General features: G+C 38.5%; 1 protein-coding gene across 15 annotated transcripts in view; it reads left to right on the top strand.

Moving 5' to 3' along the window:
* Nucleotides 1–23,868, top strand: part of ADD1 (adducin 1) — a 63,318-nt gene that overhangs the window by 17,611 nt on the left and 21,839 nt on the right. For all 15 annotated transcript variants that reach the window (XM_039551556.1, XM_039551557.1, XM_039551552.1 and 12 more), the window contains exons 2-9: nt 13,235–13,447; nt 14,708–14,870; nt 16,013–16,164; nt 20,196–20,276; nt 20,689–20,838; nt 21,795–21,938; nt 22,093–22,191; nt 22,568–22,744. In XM_039551556.1, the coding sequence (XP_039407490.1) occupies nt 13,253–13,447; nt 14,708–14,870; nt 16,013–16,164; nt 20,196–20,276; nt 20,689–20,838; nt 21,795–21,938; nt 22,093–22,191; nt 22,568–22,744 (1,161 nt within the window). In that variant the 5' untranslated portion in view covers nt 13,235–13,252. The remainder of the gene's footprint in view (nt 1–13,234; nt 13,448–14,707; nt 14,871–16,012; nt 16,165–20,195; nt 20,277–20,688; nt 20,839–21,794; nt 21,939–22,092; nt 22,192–22,567; nt 22,745–23,868) is intronic.

Below are 23,868 nucleotides of genomic sequence, written 5' to 3'. Positions count from 1 at the left end.
CAGGCAAGTTACTTCTATTTTTTTCCAAGACTCTCTCTCAGAGCAGGACCAGAGAACAGCACAAGCAGAGTTAATGACTGTGATGCCTTACCATTACAAAATTAGCTATCGTTTAGTACAATCTAACTTTAGTGACACTGTTCCTTATTGTAACATGTAGAAAACATACCAATATTTTTCAGCCTAGAAAGCAAAACTGATTTGCTTATGCACTTTTTGTTTGCCCTTGCTTGAATAAGAATGTCTTGTCTCAAAATCAGGATGTGTAAGAGCTTAAGTAAGAGCTGTTATTAAGGTTTAATAATTTATGGTGAATGAAGAAATTGGACTAGAATATTTAAATTTTGCAGTCCTTTTTTCAGAACTCTTCCATAAAACCCACGATCAGAGTAAAATGAAAAGCAGAATCTGTCAATTCATGTGCTTGAATTTTAGAATTTCAGTTTGTTAGTAGACTTTCTTGATGAAAAAAAACCCCAAAACTTCACTCTTTATTTATTGAACTCCAGTAAGTCTAGACTTGCATTTAGATGTCTTGTGGATAAAACCTGCATAGAGAATCTTTTCCTACTCACCTTTTTTAAACATTCTAGCTTTGGCTTCCTAACAGTAATAATAAATGGAAAATTTGTCATTTAGGTGTAGTCTTTTCCATATTAGAGGTGAGACAAACAAGCGGGGTCTTAGTGCCTTTGTTCCTATGTGTCCATAGGCAGTTCAGAGGGATTCTGGGCAAGCCACCTTCACTGCTACTGCTCCGTGGGGTTTGTATACTCAGACTGTCAAGTGTGAGGGTGCCCTTCATGGTCTGTCAAAAGTTCTGTGGCTGATTTGAACCCTTGGAATACAGTACTTGTAAATTTGCTCTAACGTTGTCAATGCAATTTTATTTAAATCTAAAATAACCTGGTTTGAGACTTTCGTATCTGATCAGTTTATCCCAGGACATCTTCTGTTCCAGAGGGTGGTACCCAAATGAGTAAGTAAAAAAAACCCAACCAAACCCATGAAATAGCTCTCCTGCTTGCATAAAGTGAAATCATAGCTTTAACAAGTCTAAGGCTGTTTTTTTACTATTTATATGTAGCTGAGGGGAAAAAGGGTCTAACTACTTTTTTCTCCCCTGTAAAAAATAAAGATACCAAATGTCACCCAGCTGCTCTGGAAGAAGTTATTGCTGCAGAATAGTTCAGAGGGTTAAATGACATTGTTCTGTTCATTGCCAACACGCTGCAGAAATCTCATGCCTTGCTATTCAATCTCCATGAAAATAACTGGATCCTGGCCAAAATGGGGCCACTTCAGCTATGCACTGCTGCATTCAGTTGATCCTTTATACATCATGATACTAGTATTTTAGATGTGAATGCTTAAAGTTACTGAAAAGTTTCTTGCATTTTTAAGGGACGTATCTGTTCCTTGAATGAGTTGAAAAATGAGTTTTAAGTTCTTCTGTCATTTGTAGGAACTTTTGTTAGTCACAGTGCTTTTTGAAAGGTTTGACAGTGGTGAGCATTAAAGTTATTTTACATTTTAAACATAAGTTTTTCAGGTTTTTTTATATCTGTGCATTGGGTATATGTGTGGGATCTGGTTTTTCCCCCAGACACTGATCTAGTATGACCTTTCTGAAAAACCCAACAGACATTTAAATAAAATTAGATTTTCACATCTTATTTTAGAATGTCCAGTCTCCTTTATTTAAAAGAAGGGGAGTGGTGGGTAATGCCATCAGAAAAATTTACTTGTAAAACCTTATGGGTAAAGTGAAGCAATGCTGCTGTGGTCATATTGCAGAGCGGAGGGGCCTTGTTCATTTTGCTGATCCTTGAGGTCAAAAGAAAATCTTGAGGAAAGGAGAAAGCTTTTCTTTGCCTCATCACTGCAGCTACAGCAGCATGTTGTAGACAATTTGAAACTGATACTGTGTGCTGCATTCAGAGGAGCTCTGGAGTCTTCTGCCAAAGCAGCTTCTGAACTCCACAGTTCTCATGCAGTGCTGCAGCCTCCCCAGTGCTGTGGGGAAGAGCCTGTGCTGTGTCCTCTTCCTCTTGAACTGCTGTGTCAGAAGCACCCCCTAAGTTTACAGTGGACAAGGTAAAACCTTGCCCTCGAGCACAGGTGCTGACTTAGTTCTCATTTCTGCCTAAAGCCACTGGTGCAACCACTGCACATCTCTCTGAAGCTGCTCTAATGTGAAGCAGCAGTAGACTGTTCTCTGGTAGGTGCAGATGGCTTTCCTTCTGGGGGCTATGTGGAGTACTCATATGGAAGTTGGGGACTTTTATGGCTTTAAGTGTGTTGTTTCCTAGGAAAACATGATTCCAAATCCGTGTATATGGAAATTATGGACATTTTCTTACCTGGTTAATTACATTGGCAAATTAAACATCTAATTTTGCTTCAGTACATTGGTGACTCTTTCTTAAAGAAACTTACGTGTACATTTGCAGGCTTTTTTAACAAATTCAGTCTTGGAATTAGAAGCCTAGAAGCTTTTATGAGTTCATTTTAGGGCCAGTGTTCATTTTCAGGTCAGACGTGCTGATCAAGCTTTACTTCTTGGATAAAGCTGGGGCCCTGCCCTTGGAAAGCTGGTGATCTGATTTGACCTGTGTTCAAAAATCTCAGGGCAGTGGCTTATTGGTGTGTTTCGTGTGAGGCTTGGGAAGTGCATATGGGTTCACAGAAACCTAAAAATAATCAGTATTTGGGTTAAACTTCTTTATTTGTATGATGGCAAAAATAAATATCCTCTTATTTTCTGGTACTGCTGCCACCATCCATGAATTTTAATAGTGTGAAAATATTTTAGTTTTACATTGTCTTGGTTTCAGATATTTTTCTGCATAAGTAGAGGATGAAAGTGTAAATTAGTGACTTGACTCGCTTTTGTGCAGTACTGTTCAGTGTGTGTAGCTGAGTCTCTGTGACATCAATGGTGGATTTTATTGTCCCAAGTAAAGCGGGCTGCAAAAATACTTGGCACTGACGTTTTCTCTTCAACAAATTGTCAGTAGGGCACAGAGTGACAGTGTCTCCTGTGCAACCCTTTTTACTCTACAGTCTGTTAAACTTACTTTTAAGAAACATTAACCTGAGCAAGTCAGTTTCCATGGAGTAAACTGGTGAATGCATCAAAGAAGCCAGTCAGACCTCCTAAGGTATTTTGGAACTTCTGTAGGTTTTGTAGCTGAAATTTTTCTGGTAAGGTATGCCTGAATGATTCAGGAGTTTGCATTTTGTGCTACTGAAGATCATTAAAAAATAGTAAGATATCCTACCTGTTCTGACAGAAAATTTGTCCTGATAGCAAGCCTGATCAGTTTGGCCTGAGCATAGGAGAAGGATTAAGGAGGATTTTTGGTTCTGTCTCTGAGTCTGACATTCAGTCTCCAGCTGTCAGCAACCTACCAGCAGAGGAAGGTGCTATAAAAAAAAAAGGTGTTGGAAAACTGGAAATGCATTGGAAGCTGCAAGTAACATGAACATATTGTGCTTGTGGAACTTATTTTTCCCAAAGCCTGAGAAGGAAGGGCAGGTTCACAGATTTCAGAGCAGACTCTGATCTCAGTGCAGGTAGGTAGTAGAAGGTATTCTGAAAGTTGTATTAAAATGTGTGTTTTACAAAGGTTTTTAAAGCAAAGTTATTGACTCAGTATTGTGTATATGTGGTCAGGAAATTTCCATCTCTGTTCAAGGGCAAATGTCTGTTATTCACTCCCAAGTGTTAAAATGTCTCTTTACTTTTGTTAGCAGGACTGAAAGGCCCTGTCACCTCTGTGGTCAGTTAATCTTCCTGGTTCACCCAATATGTCAAGCTACTGATCCTACAAGCTACACTTCTACTCTCCAGATCATTTTTGTAGCCCTTCCGTGAACTCTGATATTTCATGTCTATTATTGAAGCAGTTGAAATAATATTCTAGTAGTGTGTGGGGGGCTTTTTTTAAAGTTAGGGAAGGTTATTTTTCTACTTCTGTTTTTTATTTTATTTTACTATCACAGTAGAACACCTGGCCACAGCATAATCTTTGCAATTTTTGTGTAGTGATCTATGACATCTCCTAAATTTGCTTCTAATTTTGCCTTTTCAGCATTGAGTAATTCTGACATAGATTTTGTCTCCATTTGTACTCCTTTGCATTAGCTGTGTTGTTTTGAGTTTTGTGATGCTACACTATCATTAAGTAAAAACCACAGAATCAAGAGACTTATCTTAATTGGGAATCAGATTTCTGAAATAAATCTTTAGGCAAATCAGCCTCAGTGGTATTTGGCAGTGTAATTATGAGGACTACTTTGGGGGGGCTCTTTAAGTTGAGGTTCAGTGTGCAGGTTTTAATCTCAGTGTTGGAGTAGCTTCGTAAAATAAATTTATCTGAAAACCATGATACTGCCCTGAACTGTAGCACTGAAGCCCATATTTTTCACTGAACCGTAAAGAATTATTTCTGGGGCTAATAAACACTGAAGCAGTGGAAAGGAGAAGTGACTCTGCTGCCACAACCACCACTGGTGCTCCTTGATAAGAATCAGTGGAAAAATATATGATGAGTTTGCAGAATTCATACTTGCACACTGTGCCTGGAGAAATGCAAAAGACGCTGGTGAAATTCCTGTTTTGTCATTTGCATGCAAGTTTTGTGATACATTTGTGAAGCTCTTAGAGTTTCAGCAGAAAAGCTTAAGGTGTCTGTGGTTTAAGATACTTATGTAGAGAGCTCCTTTGTATTTTATGAACATATGACATTTCGTTATGCTTTTTGTTATCACTTTCCCTAATCTTTCATGAGTTTAGGTACTGAATGCTTCCAGAAATGCTGTATGGGAAGTGTATGGAACTAGGAGATTAAGTCACTGAGTCAAAGAAGTAAAACCAAGGTAATTTTGATGTTGAGGTAGTAAGTAGGTTTGAAACTGTTAGTTTTTCGCAAAATCTTTTGAGGCTAGAAATGGCAGTTCTGTTGTTTGTTGTTTAAACTACTTAGCAGGAAAACTGGAGAAGGAAAGGACTGGAAGAGGGGAAGGGAAGTTAAAAGGCTGGGAAGAAACCAGGGACCTTGTTAATAGGAGATATAAGTTAACCATTTGAAGGGCATTTTTTAAATCTTAATTTTAATTTTTAGATTTGGAACCCTTACCATTTTTAATTAGCTTGGAACGAGCTGTTAATTGGAAATTTGATCTTTCCATCATAAATTAATAAATCATGTTAGGGTTTAACATGAAACAAAGTATCAATGGTGAGCATAGGCTGCAACTGTACCTTCCAGTGAGGGGAGGAATAGCACAATGTGCTCCCCCGTTCCTCCTCGTGCGTCATTCTCAGCTTTCTGCAGTGTCCAAGCTCAGGAATACGATGATTTTCCAGGTCAGGGAGGAGAGTTAAGTGATTACTGTTTCTAAAAGTTTGATACTTTTGGCCTTTAAAATCCTTTCTTAAAGCAGGGAAAGTACCTCTCTATTTTAGCTTTTTTATCGTTTTTAGTGCTGGCTTTTCTCCCCTTTTGTTTGCAAGGACTGAATTTTGAATTCTGACCCATATATACTGAAACTTCTGCAGAATTTAGACAGCTATCTTTAACAAATATCTCAGCTGAATCTGCCCACCTAAATTCTGGCATAAATCTTAGGTGGGCTTATGCTAAATAGAATCACAGAACATACAACAGCCCTGGTTAAAAGGGATCTCAAAAGATCATCTAAACCAAACTGTTGTAGAAAAGGGAACCTAGATGAGATTATCCAACACCCTGCCCAGTTGTATCTTGAATAGCTCCAGTTGATGGGGTTCCACTATTTTCCTGGGGAGATCATTCTGGTGATTGTTCTCAGTGTAAAAAATGTCTTTCCTCTATCAAGATGAAACCTTTTCTGGTGCAAATTGCACCTGTTGCCCTGTGTCCTCTCCATGCGGCTCTTTGTGAAGAGAGATACTCCATCCATTTTGTAGCGAGCCTTTAAATACTGGAAAAGTGTGACAAAGTCCCTCCTGGGTGTTCTCTCCTTCAAGGAGAAAGGACCTAACTCCTTTAGGCTTCCCTCATAGAGTAGGTTCTACAGTCTTTGATCATCTTCATGGCTTTCATTTTGACCCTCTCCAGTCCGTCTGTTCCTTTTCTTGAACTGTGGAGACCACAACTGGACACAGGAGTACTCCAGGTGTGGCCTGACAAGCTCTTGGTAGTTTGGGATGGTCACGTTCTCATCTCTGCTAGTGGTGCCCCTGTGGATGCACCCCAGCATCTGATTTGCCTTCATTGCTGCAGCAGCTTCACTGCTGGCTCCTGTTCAGCTTGTTGTCCACCAGGACCCCCAGGTTCCCCTCAGCAAAGGTTCCCAGCCTGTGCCAGGCTCTTTGGTGCTGTCACTGCTGCAGGACCTTGCACTTGTCTCTGTTAAACTCTGCGCTCTTCTTGCCAGCTCTCTCTTCCAGCCTGTCCCGGTCCTGTGAGATTGCTCATCCTTCTGACACATCCACCTCACCACCCAGTGTGGTGTCATCAACAAACCTGGTGATGGTGCTCCCAGTCTTGTCATCCAGATTATTTGTGGTGATGTTGAAAAGTGTGGGTCCCGCCATCATTTTTGGGGGATCCCCCACTTGTGACAGGCTTCCAGACTGAGTTAAAGCCATTGACCTGCACCTTCTGAGTGCACCCTGTTGGGCCAGTTTCCTGCCCATTTTGCAGTCCAGCATCCAGTATCTTCCTGGTTTGTCCAGGAGAAGGCTGTGGGAAACAGTGTCAAATGCTTTGCTGAAGTTTGTTAAACAGTATCTGCTGCTCTCACTACTTTGACAGAAACTGTTATTTTGTTGCAGGTGCTCAGAAAGGTCTGGCACGATTTGTTTATTGTGAAACTGCTCCGGCTTTTTCCCAACCACCGGCTTCATTTGGCTTTGGGAAAGCGAGGCAGCAATTACATTGTTTTACAACCTGATACAGTTATATCATGGGGGCTTCTTAAATGTTCTCTTAACACAGCAGCTTAGCCTGGTTTTTTACCATGAGTTCACTCGCTTCCCACTGTGCTAGGCTTCTGATTTCAGTGTTTTAGAGAAGGTGAAAATAGGAAATAATTGCTTAAACAGTCAGTGGATTTCAAATAGAATTGGTCTATTTTGTTTTCTTGTTCTCTAACACAGTTTGCTTCTTGAACTATTGTCATAGGTACTAAAGCATGATATTACAAATATAAAATGCAATACTTTTGGCCATATAAACTTAGTGTTGGATTTTTCTAAATTTCAGAGTCCCATATTTAACTTGCATTATCTCTGTTAAAAAGCAAAATGAGGGTTCCTGCATTCAATATAAGATAAATAACTGTTCTTGTTCATGAAATAGTCTTTTTGAAAACAAAGAGCAGAGGAAATTCTGAAGATGCATAAGCTTGGGAACATTTGCTAAAAAATAATATAATTGTTCATGATATTGAGTACGTTGTCGAGTAAGTAGTACAGTCATGATTTACTTTCTTTGTTCTTTGACTTCCTAAGATAATGCCAGCTTTTCCTTTTAAAAGTTCAGTCGGAAACATTTGAAATGGCAAGAACAAATCCAGTGTCATCGGTGCCAAAATGCTGTCATTGAAAACTATGGAAATTGTAGTGCAAATCGTAAATAATTTCCCTTTTGTAGTTATATTAATTTTTTAAGGAGAAAGTTTGGCAAATGTTATTCTAAAGTAAGGGAAAATCGGAAAAAGTACCAGAAGGTATCAGAATATTGAGTGAAGTGTTAGCAGTGCAACCTTCTAAATTTTTTTGCAGACACCAAGTGATAATGAAACCTTTTTTTCCTGTAGATAGATGTTCTGCTTCCATACTTCCCTGGTCATCTCCCCACCAACTTAATTTTCACTCTAACTCTATTTGCAGTGGCTCACTTACCTCTCAGGGTTTTTATCTGCCCCACCCCAGTGCTGCCTGACCCGATCCATCCCTTCCTCTTCCTCCCTCCTGTCACCTCGTGACTTCCCCATGAAGTAATTTAATCTCTGTAGCTTTCTGCATTCCCCCAACTCTTTCCTGGGCCATAAAATGACTGGTTTGCATTTTTTCCCCTGTCCTATTGTGCTTGCATCCAAAACAGAGCTCACTTCCCTCCCCCTACCTGCACGCTGCCTGACCTGTCACTTGCATGAGATTTTTAGGTAACTTTTACTCCTCAAAGACTGCTGATTGCACAACAGGAAAGAAAGTGAGTTATTTTGCTTTTCTACCCCTTTGTCCTTTCCCAAGTAACTTCTTGTCAAATGTGTTTTCACCTCTGTTAGACATAGTGGCATAGTCCTGGTGTGAGTGGAGATAACTTGTTGCAAGAACTGTCAGAAAAAAATGGATACAAAACAAATTACTATATCATTGTCAGAATAGGTCTCAAAAGTGACATATTCTGGAACTGAGTGCTCCTGATCTTTGGTGGTGGTGACTGGGAATGCAGCAGCTGAGAAGTTTGCTGTTCATTTAATTTGCAGATTTGGCACAAGGTCCCATACAGGTGTTCTGCTTGCATGTTATTTTGTACAAACTGTAAGCTATCAGGAAGAAAGCAGGTTTGGGGTGTTTGGTTTGTTTTGGTTTTTTTTTCTTCCTCTCTGAAGTAACTTGCTTTTTTAAGGTTTTGATCAGATAATGCTCTGAAACTTAAAACAAACCCCAAATTGTAGTAGGTTTTTTTGCATGTGCTGTCTTGTGAAGAGGCACTGTATTTTGAACTTTTTAAAAAGTCTTTCGTGTTTCCTTGTCACAACCTTCTTCCTGCTTCTCAGAGTGTATTTTTATTCTGACTTGGTCTCAGCAGACTTAAAGCTGTGTTGATGTGGAGAGCTGTCCTCAGTCCTTTGGTGGGAGGGAGCCTTTAGCTCAAATTCCATTGACTGAAGTCCTAGCAAAAAACTATTTCCTCAGGGTGTGGAGCAGCAAAAAACAACCCATTACAACTTACCACAAAACAAAGCCAGCCTTTAAGTGATTGCAAAAGGTTTTTTTTTTTCCAAGGAATGTAGTTAGCTGGTCCCTGCTAGTGTACGTATTGTGAGGCATTTTAAATCCTTCCAATGTTCACATAATATTTGTTATGATGGTTTGGTTAGAAACACTGAACCTATAAGCTATTAAAGGCATAAGTACTTACATTTGTCCCAATTTCCATGCATCAAAATGAGTTTCATATTAAAGTTTTAAATACGTTTATTATCTACAATAAGATTCCAACCCAGATCAATTTTGGGGCTTTTAGTTATATAATTTTTCAGATTTCAGGGTGAGGTTTTTAGGTACCCTTAACTTATTGTAGATTCTTACTGAATATTATTCACTGTCTTACCTGTTTAAATTTCTTTAACTATATATGCATCATCTGAGTACTGAAGAATGCAAGTTGCTTGAAAAAAAATTAAGACTTTTCTTTGTGGATGTTAATGTGAAAAATTTTATGGTCTTTCTGTTCTAAAGCTTTATTCTTTTGTTTAAATTAAACTCTGTAGCACAACTCTGTGACATTCGTCTTAGGTGAATCCTTTAATGAAACTGTTGGGTTAGAAAAGAATGGGGAGGAAGGGGATTTTGAATAACAAAAGTAACCTGAAATACTAATAGCAATTTCAGAATGTTTTTTGTAAACAGTGCTCAGTACCTGTAAATGAGCTATAAATTTTATAAACCTGGTTTCCTAAAAGTATTTCACAACCAGCCTGTTTATAGCAGTTTTGCACACACATCCACATGCCCCGTGATAAATACGTTGTGCTGCGAGTTGGCTGCTGGCTCTCCTTTGATGTGCTGGTCCATTGACCACCACAGTGTTTATGTGTACATAGGTATTAGAAGAATGGATGTAATTGTTACTAAAAGGTGCTGTTTGGATTTTATCACATCTGTTTGTTTTCCTTTGCTCCCCATAGTAATAGATCCTGTTCCCTCTGTCTATATTTGATATTAACTGCTTCTGGCAGAAGGTTTTTTTCTGTGCTCTTAACATTTTCCATCCATGGCTTTTTCAGTTAAGGGTGTGGCTTTTTCTGACACAGTTGTGTTAGAACAGGCTCTCACATAGAAACACTTATCGTGGCAGAAAGTCCTCTGGCATTACAGCTTATCTTACTGGGGGGCTGTAGTGCACTGTGTCAGAAAGAAACTGTCTGTACTGAAGTGTTGTGGGTGTGAAGACAGGCGGTTTTGGGTTGGTTTTTTTGTTTGGTTTGGTTGGTTGGTTGGTTTGTTTGTTTGGGGTTTTTTGCTGCCTGGGCAGCCTGTTGTGATTTTCAGTGTGACCTTCCAGTTTACAGAACCACTGGCCATTCCCCGTGTGTGTTCAGCTTCACTGTTCAGATTCCTTTTATTTATTTATTGGTATTCATATTACTGAAGCTCTTTCTGGAGAATTCATCGTGCCTTACTCCCAAAGAGTCTTTCAAGGAAATTAATAAATAAATTTCAGTGGCTTTGCAAAGTGTTGTCACGATGTCTGCTTCCAGTTCAAAAGTCAATCCCTTTAACATCAGTAGCTGACAGCCATTAAAGCAAACAATTATTATTACAGTTATGTTAAAACAATTAGTAGACCTTGCTGGGGGGATGCCATTAATTTTGGGTGTCTTCAAAACTGAGCTATGAAATAGATATTTAACCTTAGATATAAAATGATCTCTGAATGTTAAACATTGATTTTCATGTGAAATTATTGCCACTACATAGTGGTGAAGTAGTAATAGCTTCCCAAGACCTTCTTGAATGCCATCTTGTGCTTGAATGGAGGAGTAATGCAAATTTCACAAGACACTGTGATCCCATTTTCATGTTCCCTTTGCAGGCTGTTAGGGACCAGCTTCTCTCCAATATGAGTAGAAAACAGTGAATAAATTATGTGTGTCATTCGTTTGGAAATACGTTTTGGTACTCTGAAAGTAAGATGGAATTAGTGTAAATAATTAAATGCAAAATTACGTTTGCAGATGTGAGTACAGTTTAAATACGATTGTGCATGCACATAAACAACATGACACTTAAACAGAGCCTGAACATCAAATGTCTCAGCAGGCAGGAGCAGGCTGTTGTCTGCTGGTGGTAAGCTCAAACTTCTTCCTTTTCTTATGCTTTGCTTTTAAGTAAAGACACATTTGTGGCTGTTCTCTGCAGAGTACAGTATGAAGTCTGAACTACTTAAGTGGTTCCAGTTGTCTTCACTTGCTGTTGTGCTGTTTCTAAACTCCCAGATTTTTTTTTGATAAGCAGAGGCTGCTGAAGTTCAGGCTTTGATTGGGCCAAATGAGCTGCTACTGTAAGAGAGTAAGGCACATGTTTGGGTCTGCAAACTGTTGTTTTTCAACAAAGCCCTGGACGCAGAGGCAGTAGTATGGCTGATAGAGCTCAGAAGGTTGTAAAAAGTGTTCACAGGCCTTCAAAAGTATTTTTGAGGAAGGAAGTGGCAGATGGTGCAGCCTAGAGGTTGTGAGGAGGAAAAGAACTTGGAAGGAGTGTATTAGACATCTGAAGCTGCCAAAGGAGAGGTTTACTTTGCTGTACCTTCACTTGCTTAAAATTTCCTAGGTCTAGTACCCTAAACTGTTTCCCTTGCGGATAAAAGCATTACTTCTTCTTGCTCCACCCTTTTTCTCCTTGGGTGAAGGAAAGCGAGCAATTTAAAAAATAAAGAAAACAATCAACCATGATGTTTAAAGTCTAAACTTTAAAATTAAATATTTGAAACACTGCAGAGGTGTCTTTGTGTGTTTATTTAGTAACTCAGTGGGTGGAAATCGTTGAGCATTTAAGTGCTAACATAGATTTTCATAGTAGTATCCTATTCTGCAGCGTCAAGGAAAAGACTATTTTGCTCATGGTGTTCAACTGTCTCAGTTCAGTGGTTTGTTCATCCTGATATAGGAAATGAGTTGAATTTTGAAACTTCTTTCCTAATGTAAGAATTAAAGAGGATGAAATCTGCTAATTCTGGAGTCTTGAAGTTGATAATTTTCTTCATTGCAATGATTTTGTTTAACATAATCTGCATTTCAAAATTTATGTAAACTTGCCTTTTCTGTGTGCATACACATCTGAAGTGGTTGTAGCTAATAAGCATGCAAATAAATTACTAAGCAAATTAAAACCAGTTTAAGATGAGTCCCTACGAAAAATCTAAAAATGGCAGAAGAATGGAGACGTATATAAGAACTTACTAATATAGATGTAGATGATGAATAATTACTTAAGATATATACAGTTTTTTCTACTTAGTTGTAATTTGATATGTCAGATGACCAGGAATTGGAGGCTTGAATCTCAAAGTGTTGTGAGGGTGGCTTTATTGAACTGTCTTTTTAGTGGAAGGCTTCAAAATTCTTCTGAGAAGGATTTTGGAATGAGGGTTGTAATACTGTGCCCAGAAAACTGGGATAATGTTACACAAAGGAATTCTTGTGAGTGGAAGAAGGAGGTGTGTATGAGCAATACTGGCTGAGCTTTCAGCCTTTCTGGTAGATGCAGGCAGTTGCTGACTACAACATGTTAAACTGAAAGGAACCCTGATCAGGGAGTGGGGGCTGTGTGTGTCTGTGCTTTCCAGATTCCAAAAACCACATGCTAATGTAGTGATGTGCATGTTATTGCATGGACCTAAAATAAATGTGAAAAGCACACTTTGGGTTGCAAAGTCAGGATTTCTGAGTTTGTATCCAGAAATGTGTTGGCAGTCCAAGCATGTTTTGGTGAGGCTGATTCTTCGTATTAATGAACATGTGTAATATACTAATTTCAGTGATGATTTAATTTCTGATTTATGCAATATTCTTTTTCTTATGTCTGCTTTAGCTTTTTAAGAAAAAATGAAAAGGCAAAAGCCCCTAACCAATGAGTTTAGACCTCATGTCTGGAACTTCTGTAATTGTCTCTGAGAAGGTTTGAAGGACTTCCATGCTTCTAAATATCAGTCTGGCCAGACAACTTAAACAAATTAGTTTAAATGGGAGCTCTCATTTTAGTTTTGTGTTGCATGAACTTATGTAGCATATTAGACTTTTCACATATGCTAGCCTACTTTTCTGATCTTGTATATTAAGATCCTTTTTCCTACTCTAGAATGTTGCTCTCCACTCGCACAAACAGGGTTTCTCATTTGGGAAGATGTGCTAATTTTAGATGGATTTGAACTATTACTTTGAAAGTAGAAACACATGAATATTTTCCTTGCTTGATTTGTTTATTCCTCTTCTCTGTCCTTCTTCACAGGTTCCTTAAAACTGTGCTATGAATGGTGATTCTGGTGTGGGGGTGGTGACTTCACCACCTCCAACAACAGCCCCTCATAAAGAGAGGTATTTTGATCGAGTTGATGAAAATAATCCAGAATATTTGAGAGAGAGAAATATGGCACCTGACCTTCGCCAGGATTTTAACATGATGGAACAGAAGAAGAGAGTCTCCATGATTCTTCAAAGCCCAGTAAGAAAAAAAAAATGCTTCATCTTTAAAGTGACAACTTTAATACCTTTATTTTTACTAGCAGTACAGTATTGGAGAATTTTGTGGTATCTTAGATCCATCTATTCTTTTTTCTTGTTGGCCTTTCCTTATTTTTTTCCTCATGCTATCTGTTTGAATTTTTATGGTCTACTCATGAAGCAGCTCTTCAGTGTGGCTTACAGAATTCTCTATATAATCATTGACATTTTTTTCATATTTTCCATCTAATCCTTGTTGAGACATTTTTTCACTGGTTTCATATATTCGTTTAAATGTGACTTTCTTAAGAGTAGCTTATACAAGGCAGGTCTGTCCTGTATTCAGTTTTTCTTTTGGGATTTGGACATATGAAATATTTTTATATATCTCTTTCTGAAAGGTGCACAATAATGAAATATGAATGATTGACATTTAATATTGAAGATGTTCCCTTGGGGAGAAAGTACACAAACAAGATTTCCCAAAATGACATTTGTTCCATTTGTAATGATTAGTGGGTGACTTTAGATACAAAACATTACGTGACATAACTTCATTTGGAATAGAGATGTGGTGGTACATTCACAATTTTTCTATTAAGTCAACCCATTTGATTTATCAAAATATTAATAAATCACTTAAGTAAAAAATAATCACTTAATGATTGCAGTAGTTCTCTTTCAGTACAAATTCCAGCGTTCTTGTCAAAAGCAGGAGCTATCAGCAGTGGTAAAAACTTGTTTTCTTCCTTCCAAGTTAAAATATATTAAAAAAAAACCCAAACAAAAAAACCGCAGGAAAAATATAAACAAGCCCTACAAGCCTTCATCTAAACAGGTTTTAGAAATTTAATGTTCATTGTTTTCTGTGTTCCTGGATGCCTTCTTGGCGCTCAGTTCCCTGTGAGCCACAGTGACAGATTTTCTTTTCTGGTTCTGCTACTTTTACTTTCACATTTTGTGTTCAAGTCGATTGTACATTCTCCTCCTTCCAGAAATTCGTATTAGCAGGCTCAAAGACTTTTGGTGTTACTTGAAGAGAGAATGCTGGAATTTCCATTAAAAAAGTCCCGAGTGACTCATATAATTGGAGCTCCAGAGAGCAATGTTTTGAAGTTACAGTATGCACCAGTAATTCTGCCCTGCGGTGTTTTTCAGAAGAGGTGTAGGATGGTTCCATCAAAGTGCTAAATAGAAGCTGAATATGAAAGGCTGAAGTTCATTTAAACATGCATTACAACGTGCAATGTCTTGTTACTAGGCCTTTTGTGAAGAATTGGAATCCATGATCCAGGAACAGTTTAAGAAGGGGAAGAACCCAACAGGTTTATTGGCTTTACAGCAGATTGCGGATTTCATGACAACACACGTACCAAATGTCTACCCTGCAGCACCTCAAGGCGGAATGGCTGCGTTAAACATGAGTGAGTGCACCTTCAGTGATCAGAGCTGAATTAATTTTTTTCTTTTCTTGAAAGGCTTAAAATGAAGGCAGTGTGAATGAAATAAAAAGTACTGTGAAGGTCAAATGCTATTGTGTTCTGCTCACACGAACACTGAACACATGAATAGATTCGTTTCTAAACGCCGCGGTGGTATGCAATGTGATTCATGTATATAATTTATATCAAAAGCTATTTCAAGGATGATATCGTAATTGAAAAATAAGCCTGATAAGTCAGTCCTAATAAAAATTTTAAATATTTAAATATTGCTAATTACCACATGGTTTGTCTGCAGGAAAATAAAACACTGGTTAGTAGTCTGGTAACAGTGAAGGTCTTTAGAAACTAATTATTTTTGCCATTGAAATACTGTTTGCAGCTTTCTCCTGTTAAGTGAAGCTTTAGACAAGAAACATCAGCTAGCAAAACAAAGAAGGAAAAAACCCAGAATGTGCAAATGCATGTACACACAGGTTTTGTGTTAAGATAAAATAAATCCTTGCCTATGCTCCAAAATAGATCTTTAGTTTTGACTGTAGCATGGCCTGGTTCTGTTTTTTCACAGTTACTTTTAACCACATTTCTAATTTCACTGCATAGTGTGTATTATTTACCATAATCTTCTCTCTAGCTTGTACTTAATTTTTATTAATTAAATGAATCTGTGTGCATCTTTTTAGGTGTGTAATTATCCTTGTCAGGAATATCCTGTGTCTCAAAAAGTGGAATATTTAGGATTACATTTTGTCTTTAAACTATGAAGATGTATTTTACATCTTCATGATTTTTTTACATCTACATGATTTTACAAATCATTGGTTTGAGAGAGGAAAAAAATATTTTGCTAAGGAATGCACTGTGGCCTTAGCACTAATTTATAGTAGGGAAGGAAATGAATGTTGAGTCTACCAAAGTTGAATAACTTTGCTCAAGATTGTCAATATATTTGTGTAATATAAATTATTACATTATAGGAATGAGAATTTGCTGTCCATTTCTTAGGTCAATATGTTCATATAAACCAGTAAGAACAACCACTATAATAGTGGTGCATGTTGCTAGGTTTGAACTGATACTGAATGCAACCCACCTTGTGCTTTTTTACCCGTTCTCCTCTTCAGGTCTTGGCATGGTAACACCAGTGAATGATCTGAGGGGATCGGATTCCATCGCTTACGAGAAAGGGGAGAAGTTGTTACGATGTAAATTGGCAGCTTTCTACAGATTAGCAGATCTCTTTGGCTGGTCTCAGCTTATTTACAATCATATAACAGTGAGTATTGAATCAACAAATAACTGAACCAATTGTTTTAACATACAAGAGAATTGCTTCCCTCCCCTATCTGTCATTTTCTCTTTGTGTGCGAGAAGAGCAAAGTGGTATTGAAAGCAGAAGAACAGTAAAGAGATTTGTCATTGCATCTCAACTTGGATGTCAGCTACCAAAATCTGAATAGAGTTTTAAGAGAGTGTACATGAAAATTCTTAGGATGAAATTAAGACTCCCAAAAGACTCAATCTTTTAGTGTCTCAAATGCTTTGAATAATTGTATTTCTTTGTTTTCTTGCTTTTTTTGCTAAGTACTAGAATATCTTCTTAGTCATTTAGTTGAATTTTATAATTCAGGTACCAGCCTTTCTGAAAAAGAAGCCATAGTATTTCTGAACATGAGCGAGCTACTCAGCTTAATGCAGCGTGCCAACAATTTTCCTTGTGACTGAGTAATCACTGGCATCCATAAAAATAATGACAAGGAGGTCAAATCAAGGAGGTTTTATACGCCAGAAGAATGATCAACATGAATCTCATGAGTAAAGTCACAGCTGTGGTGTGCAGCCCTGTCAATTGTTGTCCTAACAGAGCTGAATTGTTTTTTATTCCACATAGTAGAGTTTGTCCTTTATGTATTTTCAGTTCTTCTAGTTGCAGTCGGAATGAAATATGGTGATCTTGTTTTTACAGCTTTTTGAGATTTCAAGACGTTATTTGTGAACAGATGAAGATGATAAATGATATATGTGCAGGCATAGGATCGAGGCAGTATTGGTTAGATCATTCAGTTCCTTTTGTAAGAGAACATTTCCAACATAATGGATCTTGTAAACAACTCTGTGCCACCCCCAGATTTTTCATATGTTACAGGAGGATTGGTTTTGTAAAAGGGACATTAATGCAATGAAAAGATTACTGGGCAAGCAGGTTTGGAAATGGCTTTCTAGTGTGAAGTTCAGCCCTGGGAATGTTTGTACATTTAGATAAAAAGATAAATGTAATGAAGAGCAGCATGTCAAGGGAAGGGGTTGAGGCAAGGGCTTGTGATTGGGGTCGAATGCCTCAAGTTTGCTTTCTTTGGGGAGGAGCACATTGAAGATATCGATAGAGGAGATACCGGTTGAGGTGGAAGACAATCAAAGCACTTGAAAAATGAGATTCTGAAAGTGTTTTAGACACTTCTGAATGGCAGACGTACTGGAAAGCTCTTGGTTTGTCAGCAGCAGTCCCAAATCATAGTTCTCCTGTCTTTTACAAACTGCATATGTTCCAATGAACAGCATTCTGAAAGGTGAATGAGAAATCATATCTTCAGAAGCTGATATAGAACAAGGTTGTTATGTTTATTAAGTAGTACTAAGACACCCCTTTGGAATGTGGTGAATGCTACCACTTCATGCAGTGCTGGTGTCTGACTCCAGGTTTTCACTCTTTTTTGAGTGGATGCTGTAATTACTGGATAATTGCATTCAAGTTAAAAGCTTGTGCCAGTGCACTTGTGAAGTAGGAGAAAAGGTACAACAGCCTTCTGTGAGGGTCATAAGCCTGTATATTAAAGGAGAATGGCATATACTCTCGTATTACAGCTGGTTAGGGGTCAGTAGCTCTGACCGAGGAGGAGGTGACCTGTCCAGAGAGATGGTCCCAAAAGGAATCGCCTTCCCGAGGATCGGTGTCTTCCCTCAGCTGCTGGCTAGGAGGGCCCGTGCAGAAGCTGTCAGCTCTTTAGTGATTGTTACAGTGGGGATTCTGTAACACGATGTATCAAACAACGAGGCCCATGGAAAAGAAATATATATGGACTGATTCTTGATAGATGTTTCAGAGATGTTTATTTGTCCAGCCGCATGGCCGGGGCTCTGCCGAGGAACTGCTCAGTCATGGGGCCTGAGGGTCCTTGCCCGCGCAGGGGAACACAGAACAACCAATGGGGAACGAGGCTGAGCAGGGGCAGGGAAGCCCCGTGTCTCCCCCCAGGGCCCTTCTCCCAGGGCTACATGGTGGGGGGGAGGGACCCCAACAAGTGATTATCAGCTCGTGATTTCAGCTCAGCTCTGCAGGGCAGCCTCCAGGCCAGACCAGAGAGAGACGAGAAGCCCGTGTAGCTGTTCCGCACGAGGGAGCTTTATTGGCAGCTTTATTGGTGCATACTCCGGCGAAGGGGAGCCAGGGATGAGCTCTCTCTGCCCTCGCAGGGGCAGGGGGCTGGCTTTATAGGGATACAGGGGGTGGGTGTCAGAGGGTAAAGGCCAATGGACTACAAAGGATCTGCACAGGGTCTCCCAGAGGATTCTGGGTCTGTCGTCTTCTCGCCGTAACTGAAGAGTAGCTGCCTTCCCAAGGGGGTCCTGCTGGGAGATTGCTCAATCTCCTTATCTCAGCAGATGTCCCTCCAGGGCAGTGGTTGGGCATACCCTACACTCTCACAATTCCTGTCTTGGCATATCAGGGAGTTGGGTGGAATATCGTTGGGTTTTTTTTTTGGATCTTTATCAATCACTGACAGTTACTGTATGCAGAATTGTTCAGACTGATGCAGTTCTGATGCAGAAGCAGAATTACAGAGCATCAAGAGCTTTCATGCCAAGTATAATAATGTTGAGTACACTTGGGTACCTCCAGGGTTTTCATGTCAAGTGCAATAATGTAGAGTAAACTTGGGTGCCTCCAGGGTCAGGCAGAATTTGAGATTACAGGTTTACAGAAGGTAGACATCATTCACCAGGTCTTGGTTTGCTTTGAGGGCATGAGCTGTTTATTGGATCTAATCCTAAAGCAAAGTGGTTTGTGAGTCTCACTGTTTGTTTGTCTTCCATTTGAGCTTTCTTATTAGCTTTTGGGGAATTTTGAATAATACCTGTTTTTTGTCTTGCATAAATAACTAAGAGATTTTTCTAGATCATTTACACTTCTGTAATTGAGAACTACTTTGGTGGTTCATAAAAGTACAGGTTAACTTCAACTGACTGCTTTAGTTTAAGGCTCTTGTGCTGTAGCATGTTCCCAGCTGATTGTAAAGGAAACTAGAGCTGTGCTAGAAGCTTTTGCATGACTGCACAACTACTTATTTTGATTTTTTTTTCCCTGCAGTAGAGCTGTAGCAAAGCATATATGTATTTAGTGTTGCAAGTAGTAGAAGACTTGAAGCAGAAGCAGCATAAAGTAGCTGCATCTCAGGGATATGCAAAACTCATAAATAACTTTTAATTAAAAAACCCAAACAACAACCAAACAAAAAACCCAAAACCACAATACAAACTACCCAAATGCTGGGTAGACTCATAATGAAGTAGGGAGTTGTCTCATGTGTCCAGTAAAACTTAGGAAGCCTATTAATTCACCATCAAGAGTCACCTTAACTATCTAGACATCCTGTACTTTTCATTGTACAGATTTTAAGATATGCATCCCAAGATGTGAATGCTTTGAAGCCAAAATTATTTTTATATTATAAACCCCTGATTGTATGAATGAGACGAGAGCAAAAACATAAGTGAAGGTTGGGATACTTGGCAGAAAATCTGCAAGTGTGCTGTACTGCTCACAGATGTCTCACAGGAACCAGCATCAGTGATGAAACCCTTCTTGGCATCAAGATATTTTGGATCTGTGGGCCAAATTCTTGCATTTTCTCACAGCCTTCTATTTCATACCCTATGTTTTACTAGGGTAGAAATACAGTTGAAATGTAAACTCATTCAACTAAACCAATTCACTTTTTTCCCCCATTACTCTCAGTATTGTACCTTTTTTCCATAGTGGGTGAGTTGTCATTATAACAGAGTATAAGGGGTTACTAAATTCCACCAATCTGAAGGATTCTGGCATGTACCTGCCATCTCTGTGTTCAACATGAGTTAATTAACTGTGCTGTGCTTTCTGTTGTAGCATACATGAAAGTCACATTGCATGTTATAGGCATACTTGCCCATTCACTAATCAGGCTGTAAAAGTAACTTTAATGGTTTGGAGTCTTCTTGTATGCTTTAATAAAATTTTCCTAGTAACTCTTATTCTTGTTTTACCCTTAGGCCAGAGTAAATTCTGAGCAAGAGCACTTCCTTATTGTACCTTTTGGACTCCTCTATAGTGAAGTCACTGCATCTAGTCTGGTGAGCAATTGCGGATTTACATAGCTGTAAAATATTCATGTATATATGAATATATATGTCACTTTAAGTTTTATCCTAGAGAATATTTTACTCTTGTGTAATATGTTTAAAATACTTTTATTGAACATGGCTGGTTTTGGTAATGCTGAGGTATCTCAGAGAGATTTCTTTGCCCATGTTCACCACCAGGTGTCCTCCAGCTGATCTACCTGTAAAAAGGTGTTGAGTCATTTGGTCAGTGAATCACCTCATGCCCTTGAAAGCTGCTGGCTGTTGAGCCCAGCTTTTTGAGGGGAACTTTAGGCATTTCAAATATAGATGATGACACTAGTTTTAGAGCCCCAGTGGTAGATGCTGAATTAACTCAGTTTTTTAAACTCTTGATTATGAAAATAACTCTTTCCAATCCCAGGTTAAAATCAATATTCAGGGAGATGTGGTTGATCGTGGAAGCACTAACTTGGGAGTAAACCAAGCTGGTTTTACGTTGCACTCTGCAATTTATGCAGCTCGACCTGATGTCAAATGCATTGTCCATATCCACACGCCAGCAGGAGCAGCGGTAAGCTCTGGGTGTGTCCTGTTCCCCCACCCCTCCCAAAGGGAAAATAGATGGGTTCCCTTAATCATAGATCTGCTTCCTTTTTGGAGGGCAGAGAGCCTTTTAGTCTGTCTTCAAATATGGTTCTCTTTGAATCAGAACCTGTCCTTACTGGGTTGTTACCTGAACGGTCAGATAGTAAATTGAGTTCTATTACTGGAAAATATGTATTTCATTTATGTGTGTCCTTTACCACAAAAGACCAGATCTTTTGACAGTGGGTCATAAAAGCTTGTTTTGTATTTGTGTTTTGTTGGTTTTGTAAAGCACAGTTTATCAAGGTTTTCTGAAATATTTGAAACTTTCCCAATATCTCTTTGGAGCAACTGATTGCAAGTCAGTTCTGCCTCTCTGGAATGTTTTGAGAGTGACTTTCAGTGTTCACATTCTGATGATATTTTTTTAAAATTAATTGATTAATCAGGTTAATACAACCATTTTAAGGGTAAATGATCGAATTCCTAAACTTGTGAATTACAGAGAAGCCTTTTTAAAAATATTCTTTAACTTTACCTGTAGTGCTGCAGAATTACCTGTGTCACCAAAGTTCTTCTTTTGGCATGGGGGCAGGAGGGGGAAGTAACTGAATGGAGTGAAAGGAATGAAGCATAGAGTTGATTTGGGGGTTTGGTGGTTTCTTTGGGTTTTTTTCTTGAGTCTTTTTATATTGATGTTGCTGTCATGCAAAAAGAGACATATGGAGACAGACCCAAAATCAATGTGACTTTTGTATCCAAACCAAAAGTTATCAAAAATAGTCTTTGAGGATGGAGTATAATGCCACTATGTATGTACCATACCTGTAGAGATAGATTCATATAGTACATAAAAATGTATTTTTATTATTATTCTCATCAGTGTATTTTTTCACTTTTTCTGTTGCAAGAAATTAAATCAGTTGTTTTAATATTTCTTAGGTTTCTGCAATGAAGTGTGGTCTCTTGCCAATTTCACCTGAAGCACTTTCTCTAGGGGAAGTAGCTTATCATGATTACCATGGTATTTTAGTGGATGATGAAGAAAAGGTGGTTATTCAGAAAAATTTGGGGCCTAAAAGCAAGGTCAGTAGTTACATCGAGAATCAAAGTAAAAAGGAGGGGGGGGCAGTGCATTTGTGTGACAAGTATGTTCTTTAATCAGTAGCAGATGTTCTTTAATCAAGAGTAAGAAAATACTTGACATACTGGTGTTAACTTTCTTTCAATGTCTCTCTAGGTCCTTATTCTCAGAAACCATGGTTTAGTATCAGTTGGAGAGACTGTTGAGGAGGCTTTCTACTATATTCATAACCTAGTGCTTGCCTGTGAAATACAAGTAAGAACTTCAAGATGTTATGGAATAATACAGCCTGCTATATTAACCTCCAGATTAATAATTGCATGCTTTACTGGTTAAACTCTTGATCTAAACTATCACAATGATGTGTGATATCACTATATTGTGGGAGGACATAAAATTGGTTTCACTGACAATATTCCAGTATTGTATCAAAACCATCAATTTGATATATGCTGCCCATTAAGACAGGTATTTTCAAAGACTTAAGACAACTGTTATACAAGCATATTCATTTTTTTAGCTTTAAAATGAACTAAATTTCTTCTGGGTTTATGCCAAGTTTTTAGGGGGTTTTTTGGTTGTTTTCACCCCATCCCTCACAAGAAACTTAAAGATGACTATTGTTTTTAAGGTACGTACCCTGGCCAGTGCAGGTGGACCTGACAACTTAGTGCTTCTTGATCCTGGGAAGTACAAAGCCAAGTCTCGTTCCCCTGAGTCTCCAGCAGGTGAGGGTACTGTATCCCATCCAAAATGGCAGATTGGTGAACAGGAGTTCGAAGCTCTTATGCGAATGCTTGATAATCTGGTAAGGCAGGCCTTTTTGTCTAATTTTTCATATGATAATGCATAAAATGTATTATTTTAAAGCTGCATGTAGTTGGGATAGTTTATACAGCTTGCAGCCTGTTCTTTCCCAAGGACTTGGACACAACATAAAAAGCAGGTGTCCTTTGTACAGATTTACTTCTTACTTGTAATCTGATTGTTATTGGTGAGATCAGAGGAGATCTTGTGGGATTTGGCACTTCCAGCTGCTGTGGTAGTTGCACTCAATCTGTATTTTCCCCTCTTCCTATCCCCTCCTAAAATGTGTAAAACTGTTAATGTCTTATCAGGTGGAGGGTCCAGCATAATTTGACTTTGTAAGACTCTACTAGTACCTAGAAGAGCCCAAAAGAGACTTCAAGTAAATAAAAGCCTTCAGATAAAATGCTTTCAGTAAGACCCCATCTGTAATGAATGACCAGCTACCAACATTTACTATCCAACTTCAATGGGAAAGATGTGGCTGGGGACAGCAGACTCCTTGTATCTGACTGGTACCTTTGGTAGATTCAGTTGAATTTCAGTTTCTCTAGGAAATACCAGTTTTATGTTTCTTACAGCAAATAGAAAGCAGGATCATAAAAGAAATTGCATTGTACTCACTAGGAATGTAGGACTAAAAAGGAGCTTTCAGTCATAGAATACAGACCCTTAATATTATGATTAGCCACATATTGTATTGCGTAGTTAATTATATTAGGTGGTAGATAATTACTCAAGATGCATTTTGGTCATTAAAAGTTGGAGCAGAACCGAAGTAAGGCCTCAGGAGTGCTTATTGCATGAAAACTCTAAAGAAAGCTAAGTCTGCATAGTTGGGGCTGAAGCTTCTTTACAGCTATCTTGATAAAGAATTTGGGAAGTAAGCTATTCACAGTTTTCCTTTGAGCCATTTTGCAAATATTTTGCTAGTGGAAACTTCTTAAAGAAACAGTTAAATGTACTTTTTGTATGTTAAATGGTGAGCATAACATGAAAGAAAGTGTGGGAGGACATGACTAGTGTGAATAGGGAAGGTTAAAGGTGGACCAAAATACAGTTCAGAGGAAGTGGGAGAGTGAAACAACATAGAGAAGATTAGGGAGGAGTGAATATGGACATAAA

Source organism: Corvus cornix, chromosome 4 (assembly GCF_000738735.6).
Source record: "Corvus cornix cornix isolate S_Up_H32 chromosome 4, ASM73873v5, whole genome shotgun sequence".
In the NCBI taxonomy this organism is placed as follows: Eukaryota; Metazoa; Chordata; class Aves; order Passeriformes; family Corvidae; genus Corvus; species Corvus cornix.
The sequence above is the reverse complement of the archived record's forward strand: the minus strand, read 5'-3'. Positions and strand labels throughout refer to the sequence as shown.